Below are 25,882 nucleotides of genomic sequence, written 5' to 3' on the forward strand. Positions count from 1 at the left end.
CGGAGGAGCGGCTCTCCCTCGCGCACACACACAGACACACACACACACACGCAGTCTCTCCCTCTCCAGCCGCCGCCGCCGCTCCCGGGCTCTTCCAGGCGCTGCCGGCATGGGGAACATCGCCTGCGTTCCGCAGGCACCCGGGAGGCTCGGGGGCTCTTTCCGAAGGAAACCTTCGCTGAAGAAAGAGTAAGTACTCCTGTTTTCCCTCGGCAGCGCTTTCCCGGCGGCGCGGGCTGCCCGGCTGACTTTGCCCCGTGCGATGCACTGCGCGGATCCCGCCTGGGAGCTGAGCCCGAGAAACCTGGATTGGGATACCCAGGAGTTATTGGTGCAGAATTGGGCTTTTGTAGGGGTTTGCCGGCAGTGCCAACAGCGATCGAGTGGCTGGGAAGGAATCCCGGGGCTCTCCCAGCAATGTCCCAGGGACGCAGCCCCCAGGACAGGTGTGATTTATTTCATTTAGGTTTGAAAATTAAACCTCCCCTCTGCGGAAGAAGCAGGGACACCTGCCCATCCGTGTTTGCACTCGCAATTGGTTTAGTTCGCAACTGCCGGAGTTGTGCCGAGTTGTGAAAAAACAGCATTCAAACTCTTACTTTAGAGAGAAAGCCACAAATCCTAATGCTCCGCCCGTGTGGTTTGATCTGCGTTTGTAACCCTGAAGGAAGGCACAAAAGAATACCCATGAAATCCTCTGTGGGGTCGGGTACCACACTGATGGATGGTTGTCCCAAAATAGAGCCTCCCAGGAGCTCAGGGTGAGCTTGTCAGCGCGCCGCCCTTCCCACCAGCGTAGTGACAGTGCTGCTGCTGGTAAAAGCACAGATGAAGCAGAGCTTTCCCTGTCCTGAGCGCTTTGAGCTGGCAAGGAGGTCTGTTTGGAACAAGGTGGCTTCTCACAGTCCCACCAGCCCCGTCAGCATGGGTGGGTTTTGAGACAAACCCCGTAAACTCTGCTAGGCTGAGGGAGTTCTAATCAAGAGGAGATGCTGAAACCATCCCCTTGGTCTCCTGTGCTGCCATAAACCCATAGAAGTCTGTGGAAACCTTTAGAAGTCCGTGGAACTACTGTGGAGTGAAAGAGAGGGGATCACTTGGGGGATTTAGACCCTGGAGGGCTGACATCAGGTGGCTGCGGTGATGTGGCCAAGCCCCAGAGCACCTCCTGTCGCCACTCATTCCTGGTTTCCCACGCTCATGGAGATAAGCCTGGTTTCTGCTGAACTAGATGCTGCAATCTGCTTGAAAGAGGGAGCGACTGCTGGGAAGTCCCAACAAAGCAATCCCAGTGCCTCCTAAGGGGCATCAGTGACGGCTGCTCGATGTGTGCACGCAAGGACAAGCTGGGGGCCTCGCTGGGAGTGGAAGGGAAGAGAGAGGAGAACCACAAACACAGAAATAAAACCTGTTTGTGAATATACATTGGTGGATGCGTACGCATGCATCTCCGCTCCCAAGGCTTTGGAATAGTCATCAGGATTGTATCGAGTCTTTGTGTTTTGCAATGGCACATCCAGTCCCCACGCTGATTTGGAGGCACGGATGAGACTGTTGTTGCTACCGTAGCTGATCGTTTGGTTATGCAAAGACATGTAAAAAAAAGCAAAGAAATGCCAACAAGTGCAGCACAAACCCCATTACAATTCTCCCAGGATGTTTTCCAGCCCTTCGCTGTGCTGGGATGATTAGGAAGCCCATGGCAAATCGCTTACTTAGCTTTCTGGTTTCCTTATTTCTGGGCAGAATTCACTACGTGTCAGCCTAGATCTGTGTTTGCATGTGTGTTTTGGTTTGTTTTTTTTTCTCCCCTTTGTAGACAAAATGGCAAGAAAAAACTGCCCAGCTTTTTTGGTATAGAAGGAGGGCAGGAGAGAGATACGACCACAGACAAAATCCTGCAGTATATTCCAGGAAAGGCAAGTACAAACACATCCAACCCCCCTTTCTGCTGCTCCCAGAGATTATTCCCACCCACCCCAAGGAGAGCACTGCGTGTGAGAGAGACGAAGGGTCTGGATCGGGGGTAGCAGCAGGTCTGTCTCAAGGAGACGGCGGTCAGGCCAGGAAGGGGTGAATTCTGTGCCCTTCACAGCAGCAGAACCGACTGCTTCAGGTGTCCCTGTGCAGGTGTTGAGGGGACCCACCACCAGCCAAAACGTGTGTGATGATGGGGTGGGAGGGTGGCGCTGAGAGCAAAGCAGGCAGCATGGTGGGAATATCTCACACCCCCCTTGGCTCTCGGTTCTTTTGGTTCTGGGAAGCCTGTGAAGGAAGGGAAAATTAGAGCGAGCATTCAAAGGTAGGATGATTCATTCCCACGCTGGAATGAGACGGAGCAGGCGGTGTATTAGCAATAAGCCTTGGGAAGGTAATCAGGAAGGGCAGGTCTGTCTCGGGCACGTACCAGCCTTGTGGCCATATGGCCCATTTCCCAGCACTGCTCGGGGAAAGCAGAGGTGAAAGGATGAACCCCAGTGCGTTCGCTTGGACCCTTTGGTTCAGACAGGAATGCGAACCAAGATTAGGGGCCTGTTGGGCTGTATTGTGCGCGCATTGTGCTCACCGCTTGGCAAATAGGGTGTGGGGACATGGGGGAAGGAGAAACTGAGGCAGAGGCTCACAACTAGACACAGGAAATTTCAGAGGTCAGCATCAGGGTGTGATCTCTCGGGCTTCAAGCTGCTGGTTGGGTGTATTTCAGTGGTGATGAGGTGCTTCTCAAGAGCTTGGTGCATTGCAGGACCCAGTTCTGAGCAGCTCTGCTAATGCACTTTGGGTTGCAGCGTAAATTCAAATGTCTGCTTCCCACAAGCCAGGACCCTGCAGTCCCTTTCCATTCAGCTGCTCCCAGGCTGGCCCTCTCCAACCCAAAGGACCTTAGCTTTTCCTACTGTGAGCCTGACAAGCAAAGAGAACTGGGATCCTACTCCTGGCTCATGAGGTGGCCATGGATGAGTGCCATCCTCTCTCTTTGGGAACGTGTCCTGAGCTCTAAAGGTGGGAAGCAGAGCAGAACTGGCACTGTTTCAGAGTCCTGCCCGTTATCTGTGAGTGAGGGTGATGGACATGTGGCACGGGCATGGTTCCCTGCGGGCGTCAGCTGGGATCCAGAAGGGTTGGGCAGCACTTGGTGGGATCAGTCCCTGCTGGGTGGATCGTGGACACTTCCCCTGGGGAAGCAGGGAGAGCTGTCATGTTAGTGGATCCTGGAAAATGAGTCCTGCAAACCAACAAAACAAAGGTCACTGAGAGATTATTCATTCGGGGTCACAAGAGAGTGTGGGATCTCTTCAGGGAAAGGAGGAGGGTGGAGCAGTTGTTTAGCTGTTACCCTTGCCTGAGGCAGATGGGATTCAAACTGCTCAGCCACAAGCTTCTTGTGTGGCCTGGAGAAAGCCTTACCTTTCCCACTCCCATCTTTTCAGGAGAGGCATCTCTGAGAGCAGGAGGTGCTGCAGGGCCAGGTTAAAGAGGAGCCCTCAGCATGAGACTCTTCTGGTGCTGTCTCGGAGGAGATGGGGGCACCAAACTGCTGGCCATGGCAGGCAGATTGGGACTGGGGCAACTGACATCCCTGAAAACCAGGTCCCTTGGGACCCGGCTGCACACAAAGCCAGCGCCTTCTGTTCCCCAGCCTCCCGCCCTGTTTCCCACACTTCCCAGCTACCGGCTCTGCAAAGCCTAAGCAAAACTGAGGGGGAAGGATGTGCCAGAAGAGCGATGCTTCTCATTTGCTTCTTTTATCATTAAACAGCAGCTTTTGGAGCCCCAGGGCACCAACCTTACAAGGCTGAGCTTTTCCTGCTGCCAGGGTTAGTGATTCAGCCGGGAGTCACTGGGGTCTGCAGGGGCTGAAGCGGCTTAATTATTAACTCACTCTACCTGTAGGATGAGGCGTCTGAGACAGAGGGAGAGAGGGAGGCAACATGTCAGGGCACTTGCACTGCTTTGCAAGCCCTCAGAGAAACCAGGTTTCCAATGATCTGCACTGCCTCAAAGCCAATGGGACAGCTGAGCTAACGGAAGCAGTGCTGGTCAGGATGGGGCTGGGGGAGGAGGCTGCTTGCCACTGGCACAACCCAGCGGGGAAGTAAACAGCTGGCTGAGGAGGATTTCAGAGGGATGGCAAGCACCACTTCCCTTTTCTTTTGGCTGCACATCGAGGCTTCCCCATGGTTTTGAGGGGTTCATGGGCCAGGGAGAGAAGTGATGCCCATGGAGGAGGCTGCGACAGCTGCTTTTTGAGGGGTGGTGAGATGCAGGCCATGCTGGCGGCTGTGAACCTGTCTCAGAGGGCAGGGATGTACTCGTGGATCTGAGCCCAGAGACATCCAAGTTTCAGCAGGAGCTGTTTTTTTCCTAGAGCTTTGGTTTAGGCGAGTCATCTGCGTCCTGGGAAATTGCTGTTGTGCCTGGGCAGATGATCAGATGTTTGTGGGAAGCACCATCAACCTTCCAAAGGGTTTCTGTTCTGAGTGAGAAAGCCTGAAGCAGCCCCAGTCAGCCTACTTCTCCGAGCAGAGGGCAAAGAAACCACAGGAGTTGCAGAGGACAAAGCAGAGGAGCTCATGCTCGACCTCCGAGGCTCATGGTGTGACCAGGGCAGAACGGTGCCTGATGCCATCTCTGTGCATCCAGCACGAGTGGCCTCACAGAGCAAACCACAGGATTGAAGGTGGCAGCCGTGGCCGCTTTGCCGGTGCCACCTGCACGCTGCCTGGGAACCGAGCGCTGCCCCGGGCCAAGGGCAGGCAAAGCCGCAGCTCTTCTCTCAACTTAAGGTCCCCTGCAGGAAAAACAGTGGTTGTGGTTGTGATCTTGGACAGAGAATGAAAAGCAGGAGGTAGGCATCGCCGCTGGCCCTGTTGCGGTGTACACAGGCTGTGCTTGCTTGGTTCATGCTACCTGTTGGATTTAATGATGTCCGGCTTCTTGAGGTGTGGGCAGGAGCCTGTGGACAGCTGTGAGGGCAGTTCTCCTTGCACATAAGTAAATGTTATGTTCATTTGAGGTTTAACATTGGCATCCAGTGAGGGACATAATATTGCTAGGAAAAAAAAATAGGAGAGATCTGCCTGGTAAAAGAAAAGCAAAACCCCAAAAGACCTGAACAGTCCTGCTTCTTCTAGTGCAACCACAATACCTGATCAGGAGGGATAAGACTGCTGGGACTTGAAAGACTGGTGTGGCACGGGTGGATGGAGCTGTTGCATTGAAGCCTGCAGCTGAAAGTGTGACAGGAGATCCCAGTGGCCTGATCCCCTTTTATCCACGGTCTTGGAGATGCCCCCATGCTCACCCACTAAATCCAGCTGTCTTCTCAGCCTTCCTGCAGTCCCTTGCAAGCTAGGGTTGCTTGTTTGAGAGAGGGAAGTATTCCATTTAATTAACATGAGTAATGGCAGTGGAAGCTCTGCCTACCCCTCCTGGCCCCAGGAGGATCCCTATGGAAGCTGGCAGGTAGGCTGAACTCTGCTGAAACTACTGCTGGATTCCCAGCTCCCAGGTTGCTTTTGGTGTTCAAGGCCAGGTTGGATGGGCCTTGGAGCCCCTGATCCAGTGGGAGGTGTCCCTGCCCATGGCAGGGGATGGGACTGGATGGCCTTTGAGGTCCCTTCCAACCCAAACCATTCTATGATTCTATTACTGGGTAATTTGGCTGCTGCGTTCCAGGCAGCAGCATCTCCTGGACAGCTGGTAGCTGGCATTGCTGCTTATCGTTCTGCCCGTGATTTCATTACTTAATGCTCTCCCCACTCCCTGTTACTGCCCTTATCCGAGCAGTGTTTTGGTTTTGCTGCCCCAGCTGTCAGGTGATCCATTGCTCTTTGTTCTGACAGCAGCCTGTAGCGCACATGTAATCTTTGCCTATGCTTAATTGCCTCTCAATGGGACCATTGATTGGCAGCCAGCAGGTTCCCACCTCCTGGGCAAGCGTGGGTGATGCCTGGAGCTGGCTGGAAAAGCTGGAGGGAGGCTTTCAGCAGAGAAGGGGTTAATTTATGTCCTGAAAAGAGTTATCTAAATTCAATGAGGCCCTGGAGGGAACCTCAAGGTTTGCAGGTGAAAGGGTCTGACAGCATTAGGTTCCTGTCACTGGTTTCCCAGCTTCCCGCTGGCCTGATGCCCCCAGAATGGTTATGAGAGGGGTGAATCTGGTGCCGGAGGGGTGAGTCACGGCGAGCCCAGCAGGACAGATCTGGTTAGCTCTGATGGCTCTTCATTTATCACGGGGTTCCGCAGCTGTCTCCTTGGCACAGCGGACTGGGAGCAGGCACACACGGGCCAGGCAGGTTGGGCGATGGGGATGCGGGAGCTGCTGGAAGCCCTGGCTGTGCGGAGCCGTGGGCTGTCACTCGATCCCTGCAGCTGGCTCCCTGCTCATTCCTGGAAGTGCTTTTGGAACAGAAGCTTGTGACCCCCACGGAGACACATACCACCACTACAGGCTGCCTCCCAGCTCCAGTGTGGCTATACTGGAAGCATCCCTGGGTCACCAGCGCTCAGAGTGGGTCCCACCAAGGTGGCCTCACAGCCTGGCGACCGAGCAGCAGGGCAGACCTTGCCTCCCTTTCCCTTGGGAATGAATGCCCCACAGTCTGTGATGTGTCTAACGAAGCTGACATTTCAGACTCAGATACACAAGTGAGGTGTAGACTGGGGACGGTCAGCGGTGTCCGTGGCCTCGCTGGGGCACAGCCTTTCCCTTCTCCTCGAGGAAACCAACCACCCCCCAGAAATAAAGTTGTTCTTCCCAGAGCAGGGAGAGCTTTTAACCGTTGGGATTTAGGCAGTACTCAGTGCAACAACAGCCCTGTGCCGCAGGGATATAGGTTTGTACTATTGCACAGAAGGAAGAATTTCTGTATAACTTGAAGCAGTAAATCAGAGATCCCCGTGCCTTGAGTGCTTCCTCCCTCTCATGTCAGCCCTCGCTCTCCTCCAGTGCGTGCTGCCTGCCCCTAGCTTTTTGCCCTGACAATGATCGTTTCACGACTCAGTGCCTTGCAGCTGCTTTTATAGCTGGGGGGCTCTGCCTCAAAAGTGCCTGAGCACCTGAAACAACAGATTCCACCTAGAGAAACGAAGGGATCTGAGTAGATGGGAGAGCTGAGGAATCCAGGTGTAATTAGAGCAAAAAAAACCCTTTTCCACCGACCCCAGTGGAAGGCAGGCTGTGTTTGCTTAGCCTTGATTGGTCTTCATTACTGGAATTTGATTAGGATGGCAGGAGGCCATCTGTGAAGTTGGGGGACCCTAAATGTAGGATGTGTTTCTGCACCCCCTTTCCCAACCCCGAAAACCTCCCTTTAAGTCAGTATCTTTCCTTGCTTAGGGAGGACAGCCTCCCAGCGGTAACCAAACCCCAGCTCCACACTGGCATGGAGACCCAACAACAAACATCCCAGGCTGGGCTCCTACCCAGGGTGCCCTTCTGAGGAAGCCCTTCTAGAAAGATGTTCTGGGAACATTTCTTCCAGATGTCAGACCCTCATCTTCCCCTGGCTCTGATTTGTTTATCCTGAATCCTTGCTACAGAATATTCAGAACCAGGAAAACCAGAAAGAAAACTTGGACCAGAGGTTCCCCAGCCTGTTCAAGAAGGGACGAAGGAAAACGGTTGTCAGGAATCTGGGGAAAATAATCCATTACTCCAAGGTCAAGTTTAAGTTTCAGCACTGTCAGGTAAGCTGTGACATCTGTTTGTGAGAGTTTCTCTTCCCAAGCAAGGAGTATTATCCTGTAGGACTGGGAAGTAAAGTGTAATTCTTGGAAATGTGACTTAGGGAGAGTTCCTTGAGCTATTTGTGGCCCAGCGACTTCTGCTGTCGTGTAGGGCCTGAGTACCAGCTGGCACCCACCATCTCCCCCCCCGAGGGGACCTGGGGCGCGTGCCCAGGCTCAGCTGCTGGGCTGCCAGCAGACCCACCAGCAGGCACCCAACGGTGGCTCTTGGCTAAGAGACCACTGGCTTTTCTGTGCACAGATCGGTCTGAGATGCAGAGGGAAGACGGGAGGAGGAAGGTATCCTGAAATAAACCCTATGTATTTCCTGCAGGAGGTGAATGACTGTTTCTTGGAGCTGTTCCAGTCTTACCTGTACTTCCAGTCTATGGGCTCTAACGGACTCACCTACCAGGTAGGGCATCTCCTGGACGTGCTGAGGCAAGCACTAGGGAGCTGGACAGTATAGGACAGGGTGCTGGGCAGATGGGATGGGACAGCACAGGGCAGGGGCTCTGCTCCTGGGGCTGCCACTAACTTCCTCTGAGTGATCTCAGCAAATCCCTTCTTCTGGATGCCAAGATCCTGGAGGAAGAGAGCGTTTCTTCCTAAGGACTGTCCCCAGACGATCTCAGTGCCACCTGGGTCCTTGGCCTTGGTGATACTGATGAATTACAAGCAATAGGCTGTTTTGCCCAGTGCAGCCAAAAAATCACAGCCAAACAAACAGGAAGCCCTGAATGTGTAACTAAAACTGAGCGTGGCTGTTTTGTAGATATTCATAAAATTTGTTCCTTTTAGGAATGATTTATTTTCTTCTACATGCCTTGAGGTTAATGCAATGTGCCCGTACAATCTCGAGTTCTCCAGCAATTCAGGCTCCAACTGGAAAGACATGTCATAATACAAACAATATTACAGCATCTCCCATCTACTTTATAAACACTTCTTTATGTTATTAATGGTAGAGGAATTACAAAGGAATTAAATGTGGCAGTACTGGCCCCTAGACATTACAGCAATTAGCATCTTTTACGGCCTTTGTTTAGAAAGCCCAAGACAGGGAGCACAAACTTGTCATCTGGTCCTGCGCTTCGTTACAGTGGGACTCTGAAGGACTGGAATATAGAAACCAGACAGCTCAACTTTGCTTTGTGGTCATTTCCATCTTCTGGATCTCTTGTGTTAAACCAGCAACCGTGTTTTTTTGAGATTTCTCTTAAAACTACAAGACTTGGAATACAAGGAAGGTGTTCTTGCCAGCATGGCAGGTGGTTACTGCCCCACAGAGCCCAGGGAGATGCTGGACCTGTTTCCTCTGGGGATTGTGCTGGTTCTAAGTCCCAAAATCTTTCCCTCAGAGGAACGTTTTGCAGTCTACCATTGTGAAACACAGCAGCCTGCTGGTGCCGAGTCTGGATTTCCAGTCTCCTACAGGAAAGGGACATTAATTGCAGAGCCTGTCTGCTGGCTGTCCCCCAAAATAATGGAGTGTTCTTCTGCAGGGACTGCTGCCTTTGAAAGAGCTGAGTGTGTGCGAAATTGAGAACGGGAAGAGCACCGGGCAGGAGGATCACGCTTTCCGCATTGCAGGTTTGTGCATCTCCGTTTGCTTTGAACAGAGAACACAGGGTGCATGAAGCATGACTGTCTTTGCTCTTTGTCCCGCCCTGACCTAGTCCCACAGAAGAACCACATAGTGGAAAGAGGTTGCAAAGAGCTGAAGCTCTTCCTCCCAGCATTTGCGTCTTTCCCTCCCAGCCCTTCCTGCTCCTAAACACTTGGACGGTGATGGCCAGGGTTTCAGGCAGAGAGAGGACTGGATAGGGAGTGCAGAGGAAGGATGGTCCTGTCCACTCAGGAGACATAGTGATAGTTCCCACCAGCCATGTGCTCTTTGTGCACCACATTTGAGTGAAGGAACAGAATAAAGCTCCTTCTCCTAGCTGTTGTTGGGATTTACACCCCCAGGCAGGGAATGATCCGAGCGAGCACACGTATGGCACGATGCGTGCTGCTGCGTGGCACTGCTCAACTACACAGGGTGGGCAGCAGCACCGAGAGGTGAGTTGCCTCTAGCAACGATGCCAGGCTGGCACTATCAGGACCCAACGTCACTTCACCAACTCTTCCCTCACCAGCACTCCACAAGCTTTTTAAGCTTTTCTCAGAGTGATCTTGTTTGATAAAGTTTTCCTGGCATAACGGCCTGTCTGCAGCTTGGCTGGGGGCTTCTTTGGGCTTAGTCGTCACTGAATTGCAGCAGTTGCAAGCCCCCAAGAGTAGCAGTTAAAGGCATGAAAAACACAAAGTAAGTAAACAACCCAGTAATGATACAGAGCCAAAAATCATAGAATGGTTTGGGTTGGAAAGGACCTTAAAGCCAATCCAGTTCCAACCCCTCTGCCGTGGGCAGGGACACCTCCCACCGGGCTCATTTGTGTCCTAGGCCCACTGTCCATGTCCTCTGGTGGCTTCTGTTAGGGAAAATTTATACAATGGCCACTCAAACTAAAAAATGACATAAATTATAAAAAGGAGCTGGTACCTATTAATTTTAAGGACTGCTGAGTTGTAGTCTTGTTGCGCTGTCCTAGGCAGGGCTCTCCAACTCTTTTGGGAGTCTGTAAAATGAAGGAAAGCTTCTTTCAGGTGCAGCCCATCAGAGGCACCTGCACTGGGGTGGTCGGACTTGTTCTGCTTGTATTAAAACACACAGGAGTGTGGCTGGGTGGAAAATTGCCCCAAGGTTTGTTAGGCTTGTGTCCTGCTCACGGAGAGAGCAAACCAAAGCCTTTTGGACAGAGAGTGCTGTGTTTATCAGAAAGCAGGGACACAAAGAAACCAGGGAGGTAGTGATGTTTAGCACTGCTGGGAGATCAGTGGAGCAGTTCTATTTTTCTGCTAGAAGGGAAGAAATCATGGCATGGAGGGAATCATGTCCATGGCGACACACAGAGTCAGGGTGGAAGCCTTTTGTCTTGTGACTCTGAGACACAAAAGACACACATCCATTCTCTTATGAAATCCTGTGGTGTCTGTAGTTGCCCATGAAATGCACTCTCTAGGGTAGTTCAGTACCTCAGATGCCAGCACCGTCATCGGAAGTGCGGAGGTGGAGCGTGAGAAGCCCAGCAGCATAGAGAGCCGTCCATCAGCGCATGAGAACAAAGCAGTGGATGGTGGCTGGCCATCACCTTAGCTTTGTGGTCCATCTTCTGCAAAGCCCCTGATGTTGAGGTTGTTGAGCATCTTGAGTTACCTCTGCCTCACCTGCAGATGTTGCAGCTTTTTAGTGTCTCCAGATAGAGAGATTTGGGTGGCAATAACACGCTGCTGCTCTGGGAAGGGGCTTTCTTGCTTCCAGTGTTCCTCTGGAAGCGTTTGCAAGGAAAGAGGAAGGACAGAGCAGAAGAAAAGAGCACGAGGGCTGGCACAGGTTGCTCAGCATGGCTGTGTCATGGCCCTGCTGTAAACATGCCCTTGGGGCTGAGGGAAATGCCAGTAAATGAATTAGTAGCAGCCTTTCACACTCTGCTTCACAGCCTCCCCAGCAGCTCCTCGCACGAGCTTCAGGCATGTCTCAGGCTTCAGGCTTAGGCAGAAGTTCCTCTTCTCATTTTCTTTTCCTTTGAGGCCCTATTTAGACGTGGCAACATGAATAGCCTTCAGGATATCGTCTGAGAGCCTGGCCTTGCGGGAGGTGGCAGAGAAAGCAGTGCCGTGTTATGGGTCGTGCCCTGCCAGAGAGGTTCCTGCTGTTTGTGTAAGGGCTGGGATGCCCAGAGAAGTATTCAGAGCTGCCAGAATATCTGGATAACATTAGCACCTTTATACCCTCCTGGCAACTCTGCCCCATCCCTGGAGGGGTTCAAGGCCAGGTTGGATGGGGCTTGGAGCAGGAGGTGTCCCTGTCCATGGCAGGGGGTGGAACTGGATGGGCTTTGACGTCCCTTCCAACCCAAAACATTCTGTGATTCTATGAATCACTTTATCTCCATGGCAAAACCAGGAAAACCAAGGCAAAAGAAGACTGGAGAGCTCCAGAGACGTGGGCACTTAGTGCTTGACACCTAATTAAAGGATCTGAAAGGAGTGACATATGGAAAGTCACTCAGGGAGTCTCTGCCTCAGTTTACCCTCCACTGCTTTCTCTGCGTTAGTGCATTTACTGACAGATAGAGGTGTTTCAAAGTCTTGATTATCTGTTGTTCATAAATGTTGTAGGAATTATGTCATGAAAGACTACCGAAGGGCAAAGTATTGTTCTTATCCCGTGCACTTGCTTATCTGAATACTTCCCAGTCCCACAAAGCCAGATCTTACTGAGCATGCACCGATTGTGGTTGAATATGAGATCATTGGTAAATTATTAATCATAACATGCATTCTGCAGCCTGCCAGAAGTGATTATTAACGTCACTAGGTTATATCTGTAGAGAGTAGCAGAGACTTTTTTGCCTTGTGCTACTCAGCAAATGATAGCTAGAACCATTAAAAGCAACAAGATACAGAGCTCTTCCTCCCTTTAGGAGTGTTTGAGAGCAGCTTCAGCTTGTCTGCCACAGATTGTATTTGGCAAAGCAACAAACAAACAGTGTCAGAAAGTTAGGGATGTTCTACATGTTGAGTGCCAAAGGGAAGCTAAGAAATGGCATGAAACTTTTGTGTCGAGTTAGGCAGCGTGCTGCACCACATCGGGATTGTCTCTGCCGCAGAGATGCTTTGCACAAACTCCTGGGGACTTCTAAAGCAGAAAGCTGTCTGTTAACTTCAAGCTTGACTTTTGTACTGCCTTTGATCTTTGTTCCTGGCCTGGTTTTGGACTGAGAGGTGACTGGTAGATGTGGCTGCACGAGCAGGTAGTGAGAAGGTGCTGGAGAAGTCCCTACCGAGAGCTCCCCAGCAGCCTGATGGGAGGCAAACTGTACAAGGTAGTGTCAGGAAGGACTGGAGCGTGACGTCAACAGAGCACTGCGCTCACAGGCACTGATGTGCTGAGCATAACAGCTCTGGCCACCTGATTACTTTGATGATGCTGCAATTGGTGCCCTTATCTGCTCGGCTCATCTTGTGTCTCACATACCTAGGTCCTCTGCTGAATCCCCTTATCGTGTTCTGCCCTACTGAGTCAGAGCTGAAGCAGTGGCTTTATCACCTGGAGAAACAGATCCAGCTAAATGGAGGAAGCCTCGGCTTGCCCTTCCTCTCTCAGGTTAGTGTCTGGGGATGGTGAGGCACTGCTCCTTCTGCGTTCAGTGTGAGGGATAATCTCTGCAGCCAGCCTCTTTCAGCCATTTCCCACACACTTCCAGGCACTCACCTAACACCTTCCTCTTCCAGAATCCTGAGTGCCCCGTGAGGCTCTGGGCACCTCCTCCAAGCTGCAGAGCTTGAGCAGAGGGCTGGGGATGGAAAGTGAGAAGGGCTCTGGGTCCACTCCCAAATGCTGCTTGCTGTGCTTGCTGTTCTTTCACAACATTAGAAGGAGGTGTGGGGTTTACTCCTAGCCTAATCCTCCTTTTCCACCTGCCTGAGTGCTTCCCTCCACCAGGCAGGGAGCTGATGCTCTGGCAGGATGCAATTGTGGTACCACTCGTACCGTTGCAGCCATTGCCGGGGCTGTGCATGGTCTGTAATTCAGCCCTTCAGACACGCGGCAATTGACTCCTCTCCACCAGCAGCACGTACCAGCCTTGCCAGAGCACGGGCCTCTCTGTGGCTGCTTCCTGCCTGAAGCACCTGGGCAACGTGCCTTACAGTTCTTGCTTCCTTTAGTTATTCCACCACCTCTAAAATAACGACGGATAGATATGCTAATTACCCACGCTTGACAGACATATTCTTCCTTGCGGACTCCTCTGCCTGTAGAGGAACCATGTATTCATGTTCAGATGTCCTTAGGGTTTAAGTCTGTGCAATCAGTGCCGGAGTGCGTGCAGGGTTTCAGTCTGAATGCGGTGCTCGGTACTGCTGAGACCTGACAACAGCTTGCTACATCTCTGCTGGCTGTGTGTATGCTCACAGCTTCCAGTTTTGGAGCCTGCCTTTTGTCTCCTGCGAGGGAAAGGTGCAGACAGAAAGGCTTTGCAAAAGGCATGTGTGCTGAAAGGGAGACCCGCGACCCGAAGCTGCCAGCACAACAGCCTTTGAAGGGGCAGAGGTTTGGTCTGTGCCAGAGGTGTTCTCATGCACTTGGCTGCTTGTGCATTTATCCAGAGTTTACACAACATTTGGAGGAGGAGACATGGATGGGAGCCTAGAAAACAGGACCAGATTCAAATGACCCATCTTCTTTTCCAGTCTCTGCAGGGTGTTTCAATTCCTTCCCCACCTCCATCTCCCCATTTGTAAACCAAAGATATTCCCCTTTGGAAGGCTGTGTACAGATGATGCCGAGGACCAAGTATGACTATTCAGTTCTGCCGGAAAACTGTCTCCTGCACAGATTTAGTTTCTCTTTCCTGCTTCTGCCATGCTTGCAAAGGGCACTGCGCTAGCTAAACGCTTAGGGGAGGGCATAGCTACCCTGCTGCTCAGTTCTGCTCCTGTCCCCAGAACGACTGGAAGCAGAGCTCCGTGGAGAAAGAGGAGCTGCGGTGGTCAGTGCAGAACATGCCTGTCCAGGAGTGGAGAGGGACCCAGCGGGAATCCCTAGGAGAAGTCCTCTGTGTTTCCAAAGTGAAGCTTCAGCATCTGCCTTTCGAGGTAGGACACATCTCTGGGGAGCAACCGTCTGTCAGCACGGCTCAGGAGGGGCAGTGGATGGAGGGACTAGTGCGAACTCCTGGCTGCCTGCTGCCACATTGATCCAGAGGGTCCCTGAAGGGTCTTTTACCCAGTAAATGGAAAAAGGTTTGTTACTGCTCCTGTGGCCCAGCAGTGCTGCCGGGGGACAGCACGTGCATAAGCATTTGCTGGGCAGGGGAGCTGGCAGGACTCTCCCGTGGAGCCCTGTCTCAGGGAAGCAGCTCAGCTGTTTCCAGAGCCCTTGCTTCAGGCTGCTGTCAGAGAGACAAAGAAGAGGGCTCTCTGCGTCTGAGCCTTGGCTGGTGGTTCACAGGGAACCCTCTTCCTCTTTCCTTTCCAAGGAGCAGCACGACCGGCTGTTGGTGCTTTACCCATCCACTCTGGTAATAGTGTCTGAAGAGCGCAGCAGCCTTTGCTTTAAGGTAAGTTCATTTCAGAGCACCTTCCTGCTCCCTCTCACTCATCCACAGTGGGTATTTCAGCACTTCTTTGGCTCGTTGCTCCCCTCCACCTGCATTCCCTTGTGCTCCTGGTGTTGGAAAGGGCTTTCCCTCCACGCTGCTCGCTTGCCAGCTGGCAGGTGAGCAGGCAGAGCAATGTTGCAAGCTATCTTCCCATGAGAAACACCTTGCCTTCCTACAAAAACCCGGAGGGGAAGGAGCTGGCTGCCAAGGAATCTGAGTCTCTGGGAGGAGGGAGGTTGGCATGTTTCTGTGTGGTAACGCTGGCAGAGAGCTTGCTTGAGGTGGGAGCTGGAACAGCCCCTGGGAGTGCCCCCGTGAGGGTTTTTCTTCCCAGGTCCTGCTCTGTGGGACCACTTGAAAGCAGGTAGCATCCAGGCAGTACATCTGATGCTCTTGGGGAAGGGCAGAGGCGGTTGGCTGGCAGGCAGAGAGGAGAGGAGAGGCTGCTGCTGGTGCACTGCATTTGCTGCTCTTCCTCTGTGCAACAAGGGAAAGAGCGATGTCTGGGCATGCCAGCGGAAGAGCCAGCAAGGATGGGGAAGCCTGAGTGCCCCAGGGGATAAGGTGAGCTTCTCCAGAGCACTTTGCTTGGAGGAGCAATGCTAGGAGCCTCAGCACGGATGGGCAGTGGCACTGTGGCCCCTGGGAGTTGCGTTCACATTGCCTGCAGCCTGAATGGCCCTTGAACCTGATTGCCAACATCCATCTTACACATCCTTGCAATGGCTGTTAAAGAGCCCTGTGCTTTCTGGACCTGTTTCCCTGTGCTAGAACAAACATGCTGAAAAGAGGGTTGAACTGTCTCTGAACCTGCAGGTGCAGCATCACGAGCGCATGGCAGAGCAGAACTGAGCTGCTCATCCAGAGGAGCAGCATCATTCTAAGCCATCGAGAAAGAGACCAGTGATAAGGGAACCCTGCAGGGATTGAGGGCTTGTGGAATTCAGTGTGAACTCATTGGGGTCCTCATTCCTTCCTGTCTTCAGGCTGAGAGAGTTGGGGTTGTTCAGCGTGGAGAAGAGAAGGGTCTGGGGAGACCTTTGAGCAGCTTCCAGTGCTGAAAGGGGCTCCAGGATAGCTGGGGAGGGGCTCTTGATCAGGGAGTGCAGGGAGAGGACAAAGGGCAACAGTTTTAAGCTGAAAGAGGGTGGATTGAGATGAGATTTTTAGGAAGAAATGTTTCCCTGTGCGGGTGGGGAGGCCCTGGTCCAGGTTGCCCAGAGCAGTGGTGGCTGCCCCATCCCTGGAGGGGTTCCAGGCCAGGTTGGATGGGGCTTGGAGCCCCTGAGCCGGTGGGAGGTGTCCCTGCCCATGGCAGGGGGGGGACTGGGTGGGCTTTGAGGTCCCTTCTGACCCAAACCATTCTATGATTCACGTGATTTCACCATGTCCACGTCGGCCCTGAGCCATGCAGGTGGCTTTTAATTGAGAAGACCTGCGCAGAACGTCTCCCTGGCTGAGGAGTCGGCTGTGCCTGCAACGGGAAGGGGGATGACGAGGGACATATGCGAGTCAACAGCGGAGGGTGTTTTCCAGCAGCCACTGCCTTGTGTGACGCACCTCAGACAGAGCTTGTTTTCGGGAACACATTGTTTGCAGCTCCTGGGAATGGGGCATCATGTAAGGGGGCCGTGGGCTGGGCTCTCAGATTAGCTCATCTCTTTTGAAACCTTAAACCAGATTTCTCTGCCCTGTCGCTGCAATGTTCCCTTCCCACGGTGCCTGAGCGTTGGTCCCCGGGCGTCTCGCTCGCTGGGGCAGTGGCAGGGCTCTGTGCAGCCGAGCGAGGGCAGGAGGTGATTCACCAGCCTGTGACACGGCAGCGGGAACCTGATTTTCCACAGGCATGTCACGGCACGGGAGCCTTCTCCCAGGGCTTCTGCAAATTAACTTCTCTTCCTTATGAGCAGACGCTGAGCCTACAAGTTGTGTGTGAAGGAACAACCCGGCCCTTTTGTTCTTCAGTTTCATACAAACCACAGGAGCTGCCGCTGCCAAGTTTGTGTGTGGGACAGGGAAGAGGAAGGCAGGGTCTGAGCTGCTGGGACGCGTTTCACCCAAAGCAGCGGGCTCTGGCTCAGTGCTGGTGGGAAAAGGCCCTGGGCAGGGTGTAAATCGGCGAGGTGGGAGCTGCTGGTAGGGAGCAGGTTCATGCTGTGCCCAGGAAAGGCTGGAGGGGCTCTGCAGCTGACACGCGTGCTACTGAATCATAGAATCACAGAATCATAGAATCGCAGAATCACAGAATGGTTTGGGCTGGAAGGGACCTCAAAGCCCATCCAGTCCCATGAGCGGGAACACCTCCCACTGGATCAAGGGCTCCAAGCCCCATCCAGCCTGGCCTGGAACCCCTCCAGGGATGGGGCAGCCACAGTGTCCCTGGGCAACCTGGGCCTCACCACCCATATACTGAAGAATTTCTTTCTCATATCTAATCTAATTCTCCCCTTTTTCAGCTTAAAACCTTTCTCCCTCACTCTATTCCTCTAGTCCCTAATCCAGAGCCCCTCCCCAGCTTTCCTGAGCCCCTGTCAGCACTGGAAGCTGCTCTAAGGTCTCCCTGGAGCCTTCTCTTCTGAACAACCCCAACTCTCTCAGCCTGTCCTTGTGCGGGTGGTTCTCCAGCCCTCGAATCATCTTCGTGGCCCCTGGGTGTTTCAGCCCCCTCCACAGACAGGAGGTTGTTGCCTTGGAGAGGACGAAGCACCTGGTGCCTGGGGGAGCTCTGCACAGTTGTCCTCAGTGTCAGGAGGGCTTGCTCAGACGTGCTGGTGAGCTGGAGAGCAGCAGGAGCCTGCAGCACCGGCCCCTTCCACATGCAGCCTTGCAGCACCTGCACCAGCTAGAGCGTCAAAGTCCATTTCTTGCAGCAACAAGGGAAAATGAGTCACGGAGCATTGCATAAGTTCTCTCCCAAGGTCAGCCTTGCTGTACTGCTCAGCCCACAGATTACTTCAGGTGCAGAAGAAATACCACAGAAGCCTGCGCGTGCCCACAGGCTACTGCAGAGAGGCAGCTGGCCACAAACCACTGCTGCCTGGTTGAGCTCCATATTTCTTTCATGGGAAAGCTGTCATGAGGATGGCATTCCCCAGAGCCCAGGCAGCTGGACAGCTTTGGAGTGAGGACATGGTGAGGAGTTTCTGCTAAACACCTAGTTTTGCAGCCTGTACACTTAGGCAAATGAATCCTGAATGACTGCACCTTTTGAGAGGAGTCCTCAGCACAGGAAGGAATGTGGATCTATTGGAGTGGGTCCAGGGGAGGCCACAAAGCTGATCTGAGGGCTGGAGCACTGCAGCTTGGAGAACCCCAAAGGAAGAGGAGACCTAGAGCCAAATTCAATGTTGACAAACACTTGGCCCTTCTGCCACGTTGCCCATCACAGAGAATTAAACTGTCTGTCAGTGATGACACTTAAAGGACACTTAAAGGACACATTTTGCCTGTTCCTGCTCATCCCATATTGCTCACGGGAGAACTGGGCCCACAGACCAATGTCTGTGGCATTGCAGGGGTGGCCAAGGGACACTGGATGATGGCAGAGAGGACAGTAGTGGATGGACATGGGGACACATGGTATCTTCTAACTCTGTTTTTCCAAGGACGGGCTGCTTTAGCTGCTCTGCTCAGCTCCCTGATAGCAGGAACATCCATGCAGTGCCTGCCAGGGGCAAACCCCACTCTGCCCACAAGAATGGTGTTTGCAACTGTGCCGTATGGCACAAGAGCTGTCATTTCACCAGCTGGGGCCCAACCCTGTCTTTGTAAGACTTCGCAGGGACTGTGAGACATGTGGTCCTAAGCCTGCTTCTCTCTCCAACAGGGCGAGCTGCCACTCAACGCCATCCAAGTGCTCTTTGAAGAGAATGACAAAACCTCCTTTTTAATAGAAGGTGCGTGTCTGGGATGCCGAGGGTTGTGCTGGCAGCAGCTGTGGAGCTCTCTGGGCTGGTTTTGCTAAGCTGTGGTCACCTTCCTGGCTGTGCTCGTTTGTGTGTGCAACCAAGATCTGTGAACTGAACTGCTTGGTCATCTCAGACTGTGCCGTGGCTTTGGTGGCCGGGAGAGGATGTGAGACAGCAGCAGCGCTTACACCGGGGTACCCCGTCACGGCACGGCTGCGCAGGATCCCCTCATTTACATCTGGGCTGTGATTGCCCCTGTCCCACATTCAGCCACATGCGAATGGTCTGCACCAAAGGCAGAGGTTCCTGTTGCTCCTGCACCAGTGCCACTGTGTCCAGATCCCAGGAGAATACAGGGAGGGATGGAGCAAGGGGTTTCCCATGGGTTTCTGAAGGAAGTGACACGGGTGTCTATCAAACCCAGTAAGAACAGTGAGTGATGTTTTTACAGGCCGACTAATCAACTCGATCCGGGTGATCTGCCACAGCTATGACGATTACCAGGAGTGGCTCTACTGTCTCAAAACAGCCCAGTTTCGAAACGCTGACTCCTCCCTCTCTGGATCTGAGAGTTTCTCAGGATCAAAGCAGCCACACCCCTGCCAGGTAACAGATGATGTGGGTTTGCATGGTAATCAATAGATATCTCCCGGGAGTCCCACCTGTCCTATCTCTGGCCGTGTGTGAGTACTCTCATGACACAGTGAACTTTGCTTCAAATCCTATGCTTTAAGGCTGTCATGAGGATACTGATCCCTACAAATTGTATTGGAGCCCTATATTACGTTACAATATAATACACCTTATATTGAATTCTTCCAAAAGCAGACCCCTGGCCGTGGGCTGTGACAGTGTTGTGCAGTCAGGCACTGGCGTGAGGACATTAACAGAGTCGTAGAATTGTAGGATAGAATCATAGAATCGTTAACGTTGAAAAAGACCTCTCAGCTCATCCAGCCCAACTGTCAGCCCAACACCACCAGGCCTGCTAAACCATGTCCCAAAGTGAAAAAAACACGTCTACACATTTTTTGAACCCCTCCAGGGACGGAGACTCCACCACTGCCCTGGGCAGCCTTTGCCAGTGCTTCACCACTCTTCCAGCAAAGAGATGTTTTTCTAATATCCAATCTAAACCTCTCCTGGTGCAAACTTGAGGCCATTTCCTCTTATGCTATGACTTGTTACTTGGGAGGAGAAAAAGACGGGTCTTATAAGGAAGGGGAGACACTCCTGGCCAGCGCTGCAGCTGGAATGGGGTCAGGGTGCCTGAGCACTCTTCTCCCCATTGCAAGCTCTTCTCTTTCATCCCTGTCTCCCCTGCAAGCCACACTCAGCCACTCTGTCAGCCCTGGAGGGCAGCACGCCCCATCTCACCGGATACAGCTGCTCACCACGCAGGCACAACCCAGACCCAGGTCTGACCCTGGTGTATGGACATGGAGGGCTGGGCTGGGGGTGCTCCGGTGGGAGATGGGGCTGGGGAGGGATGTGCCTGTGGCTGCACCGAGAGCTGTTCCTATGGGCTGTTCTTCTCCCCCATCTAGTTTGCCGGCAGCGGGAGAGGGTCACTCACTTCTGACGGTCGTACCAACTCCTGGGCATCAGGAGGGAGAGTGGCCACCTTAACACACGTCTCCCAGAACAGCGGCTCTCTCCATGACGGGCAGTCCTTCGTGCTGATGTCCGAGAGCAGAGTGCTTGAAGACCCCCTCTCCCCTGGCTATTCCCAACCTCTCCATGTAAGTGAACCCCCCAAACGCCAGGGTTGCACTGCCTTTGGGCAGAGTGCTCTATCCAGGCGCCTGGATGGGCTGGGCTTGGGTGGTCGGAGCTTGCTGTGCAGCATAACGAATCCATGCCTGGAGCCCGTGTTTGTCTTCGTTCAGCTTTGTCATTGCTGATAAGAGAAAAGTCTGCTAAAGGGTCCCATCCCATTACTCCACTCTGCATAAGGACTGTTGGTACAGGTTGCAAAAGGACAAATGGGACTGTTCAAAGGTCAAGAAATCCTGAAGCAAAAGCTGGATGGGTCAGGCAGGACTTTGCTCTGATTTGTACATTCGGGGGGGGCGGAATGTGTGGGGAGGAGCGTGTGGGGAGGTCCGTGGGGATGCCCGAGAACAGCGCGGTGCCCGCAGCAGCAGCCGTAGCCGGGGAGTGCTTTGCCGTGGCTGCAGTGGGTTTGTGTGCCTGGGCTGAGGAGAGCCAACTCTGGGGTCTGTCTTCTCGTTTCAGTGCCTGGCCCAAGGCAGCTGGCCAAGCACGGGGCTGCCCGCGCAGGACCTGCGGAGGGGAGGCAGTGCCAGAATATCCAGGAGCAAATGTGGGCCTTGTGGCCAGCAGCTACCCTGCCAGGACACGGAGAGGACCGTCTGCAGCCTCATTCCTGAAAACCCCAACGGCGAGCTCCTGTCCTCGGTGTACAACGAGCCGTACTCCACACACAGCTCACAGCATCACCTTGCAGCTCCCCCACCGCACCTGGACCTGAGCAATGTGAGGGACTGGGATGCTGTGGGGCTGCTCTGCTGCTTGGGAAGGGTCGAACGGAAGAGGAACGGGCGCATGGTTCACAGTTTCCTTACAGAGCTCCTTGCAGGGGCTCTAGGGCAGGCGTGAAACTCATTTCCATTTGAAAACGGCCCATGGGAGATGAGGTTAAACATAGCAAATGAAGCAACGGTTCTTGGAGCCTGGAGATGCCGGGCACTGATTCCTGAGGCAACACGAGCACCAGTGCTCTGCAAGTAGGAGTGTTATTACTTCACAGTGCTTTCCAGCCTGTGTCCATCACTGGTTCAGTGTGTGATGCCACGATTCCCTCCCTCAGCCTCAGTGACTGTGCATCTGCCCTGTGCACAGAGAAGTCCCCTTGTAAGCTCAGACACCACAGCTGGGAATCAGCCCTTCCGTCCTTCAGAGCTGAGCAGTGTCTGGGACTTGAATTGCAGGGAGATTTCCCCACTCCGATCCCTCCTGGGGATGGATTTCAAGTAGGTAACTGCATGGCATGTTCCTATTTCAATTCTGCCTTTTAGGTGAACAGATGGAGCTTGGTGGGAGGTCAATCCTCGACAGCTTCCAGCTCCCTGGAGAAGCCGTCTGTGCCCCGCTCCCCGTTGTATGCGGACCCCTATACGCCCAGCTCCCCCAGCGCTCGCAGCGTGGCAGGCTCCAGCTTCTTGGAAGAGGTACCTTTCGCCTTTGCTGCTGGTTACAGCCCTGACTCAGCGCACAGGCTCCAGAAATTGTGCCCTGGGCCATTTATTTTCCTACGGGTTGCCTGAGCTTGAGCGGGATGTGGAAACTCCAGACCTGCATTTTGGGGTGGGGCAGGGCACAGCATAGCTCAATGTTTTCTCAAGCCAGGACAGAGTCAGAGGGGAACAGGTTTCCCCTGTCTTATCACTGGGTATCAGAGTCACAACAAACCCAGGAAGAGCCAGAAACCACAAAACAAAAGCAGAGACCGAGATGCGATCCAGTCCACAGAAACTAGAGATGAGTCAATCACAGAGACCGCTTTATCCACCCCCAAAAATTACAGTTGTGATAACTGACTGCCTTTTAAAGGCTACATTTCTAGTTTTGCACATCTCTTGGGGAAAAACTCTTTCTGAGCCGGTATCTGGCATCCCCTGGACTGCTGAAGCCCTCCCTTCCCTCACAGGGCTCTTCCTGGCTCTTCTCTGTCCTTCCTCATTCCCTGAGCTGCCAGGAGGTTTCATCTTTCTGCTTTGCACACCTGGCCACCTCCCACTGCCTCTGTGGGTCGTTGCAAGGGACCCACAACCATTCTTCCTTTCCCATCTAAAGCCTTCAGAACTGGAACACAGTAGAATGTGTGAGGTAGGCAGAAAACCTTGTGCTGAAGCCTGGCTTACAGGTTACAAGCAGGAGGTTGATATTCCCCAACTCTCCGTAGCAGGTATCAAACCTAGAGTTTGTTTCGGTTAAGTTCCTGCAGTGTCACGGACAGATGGGTTCAGCACAGATGAATGGATGCCCAACCATCCCGGTACCCCAGCATTTTTCTCTGCAGAAGAGGAACAGCAGGGAGATGCCTGTGGCTCCAAGTTACAGCATCCCTGGCACCTCATGCCATCTCCAGCTGCGGCCTCCTGCTGAGGTTTCTTATCTTAAAGAGGTGAGTTTGCAAATGCAGTCCTAGTGCCCTACCTGGGGGTGCAGGGGTCCCAGCTTGCCTTTCTCCAGGCTGGAAGAATGGTTGGTCACCACAGGGCTCTGAACCTTTTGCTCTGTGACAGGGTGCATCTTGGGGAGCAGGGATTAGGGAACCAAGAGGGCTGATTCCTGGTGTGGGGGATCCTTTTAAAAGGATCCATTCAGCATTGCTTGTGGATTGATTCTTCAGTGAAATGACATGCAGGTATAGTCTTGCAGACAGGGATGTATCTTTATGGAAACCCTACCAAGAAACCCTGGTGGGGGTGCTCAAGGATGCGGCGTAAACTCCAAGATCATGAAAGCATCTTTGGGATCATCTTTGATGCCCTGGCAATGGCCGGGCATCATTCTCATCAGTGCACCTCTTTCTTTTCAGGTCTCTTCTCTGCGAGAGAAACATCTGGGCCTTTCATTGGAGCCACCAGGTGAGACTCTTGGGCATCTGCTTGGGTGCTGCAGCCCACCCTGCCTCACCGGTGCCTGTCTCTGTAAGCATCGTCCAAGGCAGGGCTGAGAAGGAATGTGGGGACTCATGCATGCCCTTCTTTCCTCCTGCTTCACCATGGTGGGACCAAGTCTGTCACCCTCCGCCTTGCTTGCATCTGTCTGATGGAGGCAGTTGCTTCCACTCCCTGCCCATCAGCTGTGGCCACCCATCACACGCTGGGGCTTGTGGTTTGTTCGATGGCACATTTGCAATTTCCACCGCTTTGCCCAGGTATCATTGCATCTGCTCTGTGACTTTGCTGACCCTTCTGTGTTCTCTCTGCTGGTGAAGGAGGTTTCAGCCGCTGGGCTGTTCATGAGCTCTCTAAGCGCTTTGGTCTGATGTTCTGCAGATGGGAACGTGGGCACTTACGACCTGCCAGAGGCCGGCTTCCACCACCGAGACTCCACAGCCTACCATGACTACGCTGAGCTCCAGAGCTTCCAGAGCGACTTCAGCTATGACAACCTGTGGGAAGCTGAGGCGAAGGAGCCAGACACGCCGCATGCCTGCCCATCACCTGGCCAGCAGTTTTACCAGGCCTGAGGTGGCCTCTATAGCCAGGCACAAAAAAGCTTTGGGCCCTTTATTTGCTGGGCTTCCCTCCGGGATGAGGACCCTGGGGCGTATGAAGAAAAGAGAAGGGCCTCACTCTGTGAAATACTGATTCCCATGTCCTGGCAGGTCCAGAGTTCAAAATTCTCCTCTCAGTCTGAGGATGGGGCAAAGCACGAGAGCGATGGCCTCTGCAGACCTGAAGCAGCAGCGCATGCGTGCTAGGAGCGTGCTCTGCCGCTGCCCTGGCTCGGGGAGCCCTGGCTTGGGAACAACGTTACTCCCCTGCAAGTAAAAAGAAAAACGAAAAGCTGCTCAGTCTTCCTCAGATAAAAGGGACTGGGTGTTCAGACGGAACAGCCACTCAGAGGCCAAAGAAAAGGGCTAGTTAGTGGCTGGGTTAGTTTGATCATTCTCCTTATTAACAGAGACTCAGGGTGGTCACTTTGAGTATCCCTGAGAATAGCTGTCAATCCAAACCTTCCTCTATTGAGCTCTGAAGACGCATGAGACGTGCCTTGTCACGGGGTGTAATGTTGGTAGCAATAACAGTGCTCATAGGAATGTCTTCCTGCAAGATCAGGGTTATCTGACAAGAGATGGAATAAAACATCCAGTCAGGGCAGACTGGGATGTTCTTTCCACTCTATGCAATGAATTCTTCCCTGCCAGTGCTGTCTCTGAACCATGATGGTGACCTGCAATATTAGGAGCCTGACACCTTGGCAGGTGGAATCAAGAAATGTGCTGCCATTAAATATACCGAGTAGCCTGTGTTTACCGAGGTCTTCCCTGGAAAAGGATGCTCTAGATTCCTGTAATGGGATGGCTTCCTTTCCTCCCACCGCTCTGCACATCACTGGACTAGAACTAAATGCTGCTATGGACATCTGTGCAGAGAGGGAAGGCAAAAAATTCACTGCAAGCTGAACTCCAGTACAGCCATAATGTTCCAGTGCTCAGGGTGGGCTGCAGTCTCTCTTGTCCCCTCCTCCAGAGCAGAAGCAGCAGGACCAGGACACAAACAACAGGGGACAGAGTCTCAGTGCTATCATTTTTCCAGCCTCTTTAGATCCTTTAGCACATATCAGGTCAACAGCAAACCCAAATGTTTTTACCTGAGGCTCCGCATTCTTAACCTTTGTTCCCTGCAGAGGCTGCAAACCAAACATATTTACAAAATCTCTATTTTTGTTCTTTCAGTGGTGCAAACAAAAAAATCCAGGAGCTCTTTGTACTTGAATATCTACCTATTACGTTGTAATTATATGTAATTTTTTTTCAGGAAATATCCAACAAAGTTTACATGCAAGGTTTGAGTGGATTTTATGTATTTAACCTGTAAATGTGGCTGAGTTGAAGATGTATTTAATTTTCTAGCTACGGATGACGTTCAGTACTGTAGAATGGGCAGCTGTCTGCACATTCGTGTGTGTTGGTTTGGGTCTTCTCACTGTTATTGTTTTGTTTCAGGTTTACTTTCATTTTGGGAAGATTTGTATCTACTAACTTAACCCCTAAAGGTTCTATTTATTCAGAACAAAAGTGCACTGGGGAACATCAGAAGCACACAGTATGCTGGGAGGCAGCTGTGACCCATGAACACGTTGACTTCGAAGACTGTCACCGTGACCCTTTTCATTGGTTTCAACAGTGATACCTGCAGCGTATCAGAAGGCAAAAGCCCCTCCTTATTGCTGTAAAGTTCCCTGATGGATTTCTGTGAGACGCAACAATTGCAATACACATTCTTCTGGAATACTTTTCTCCTCTCTTTCTTTGCCATCATTTGGTTTAAT

The 25,882-nt window shown here is 52.7% G+C and overlaps 1 protein-coding gene across 1 annotated transcript; it reads left to right on the plus strand.

The window, feature by feature from the left end:
* On the plus strand, positions 1-25,853 carry PLEKHN1 (pleckstrin homology domain containing N1). Its single transcript, XM_054086077.1, has 16 exons — positions 1-189; positions 1,820-1,919; positions 7,543-7,689; positions 8,063-8,143; positions 9,234-9,321; positions 12,819-12,943; positions 14,287-14,436; positions 14,820-14,900; positions 18,769-18,838; positions 19,302-19,456; positions 20,398-20,592; positions 21,089-21,349; positions 21,892-22,044; positions 22,812-23,000; positions 23,418-23,466; positions 23,881-25,853. Exons 1-16 carry the CDS (start codon positions 110-112, stop codon positions 24,072-24,074), a joined length of 2,118 nt encoding a protein of 705 aa, XP_053942052.1. The 5' UTR covers positions 1-109; the 3' UTR covers positions 24,075-25,853.
* Positions 25,854-25,882: the final 29 nt, after the last annotated feature.

This window comes from Cuculus canorus, chromosome 21 (assembly GCF_017976375.1).
Source record: "Cuculus canorus isolate bCucCan1 chromosome 21, bCucCan1.pri, whole genome shotgun sequence".
In the NCBI taxonomy this organism is placed as follows: Eukaryota; Metazoa; Chordata; class Aves; order Cuculiformes; family Cuculidae; genus Cuculus; species Cuculus canorus.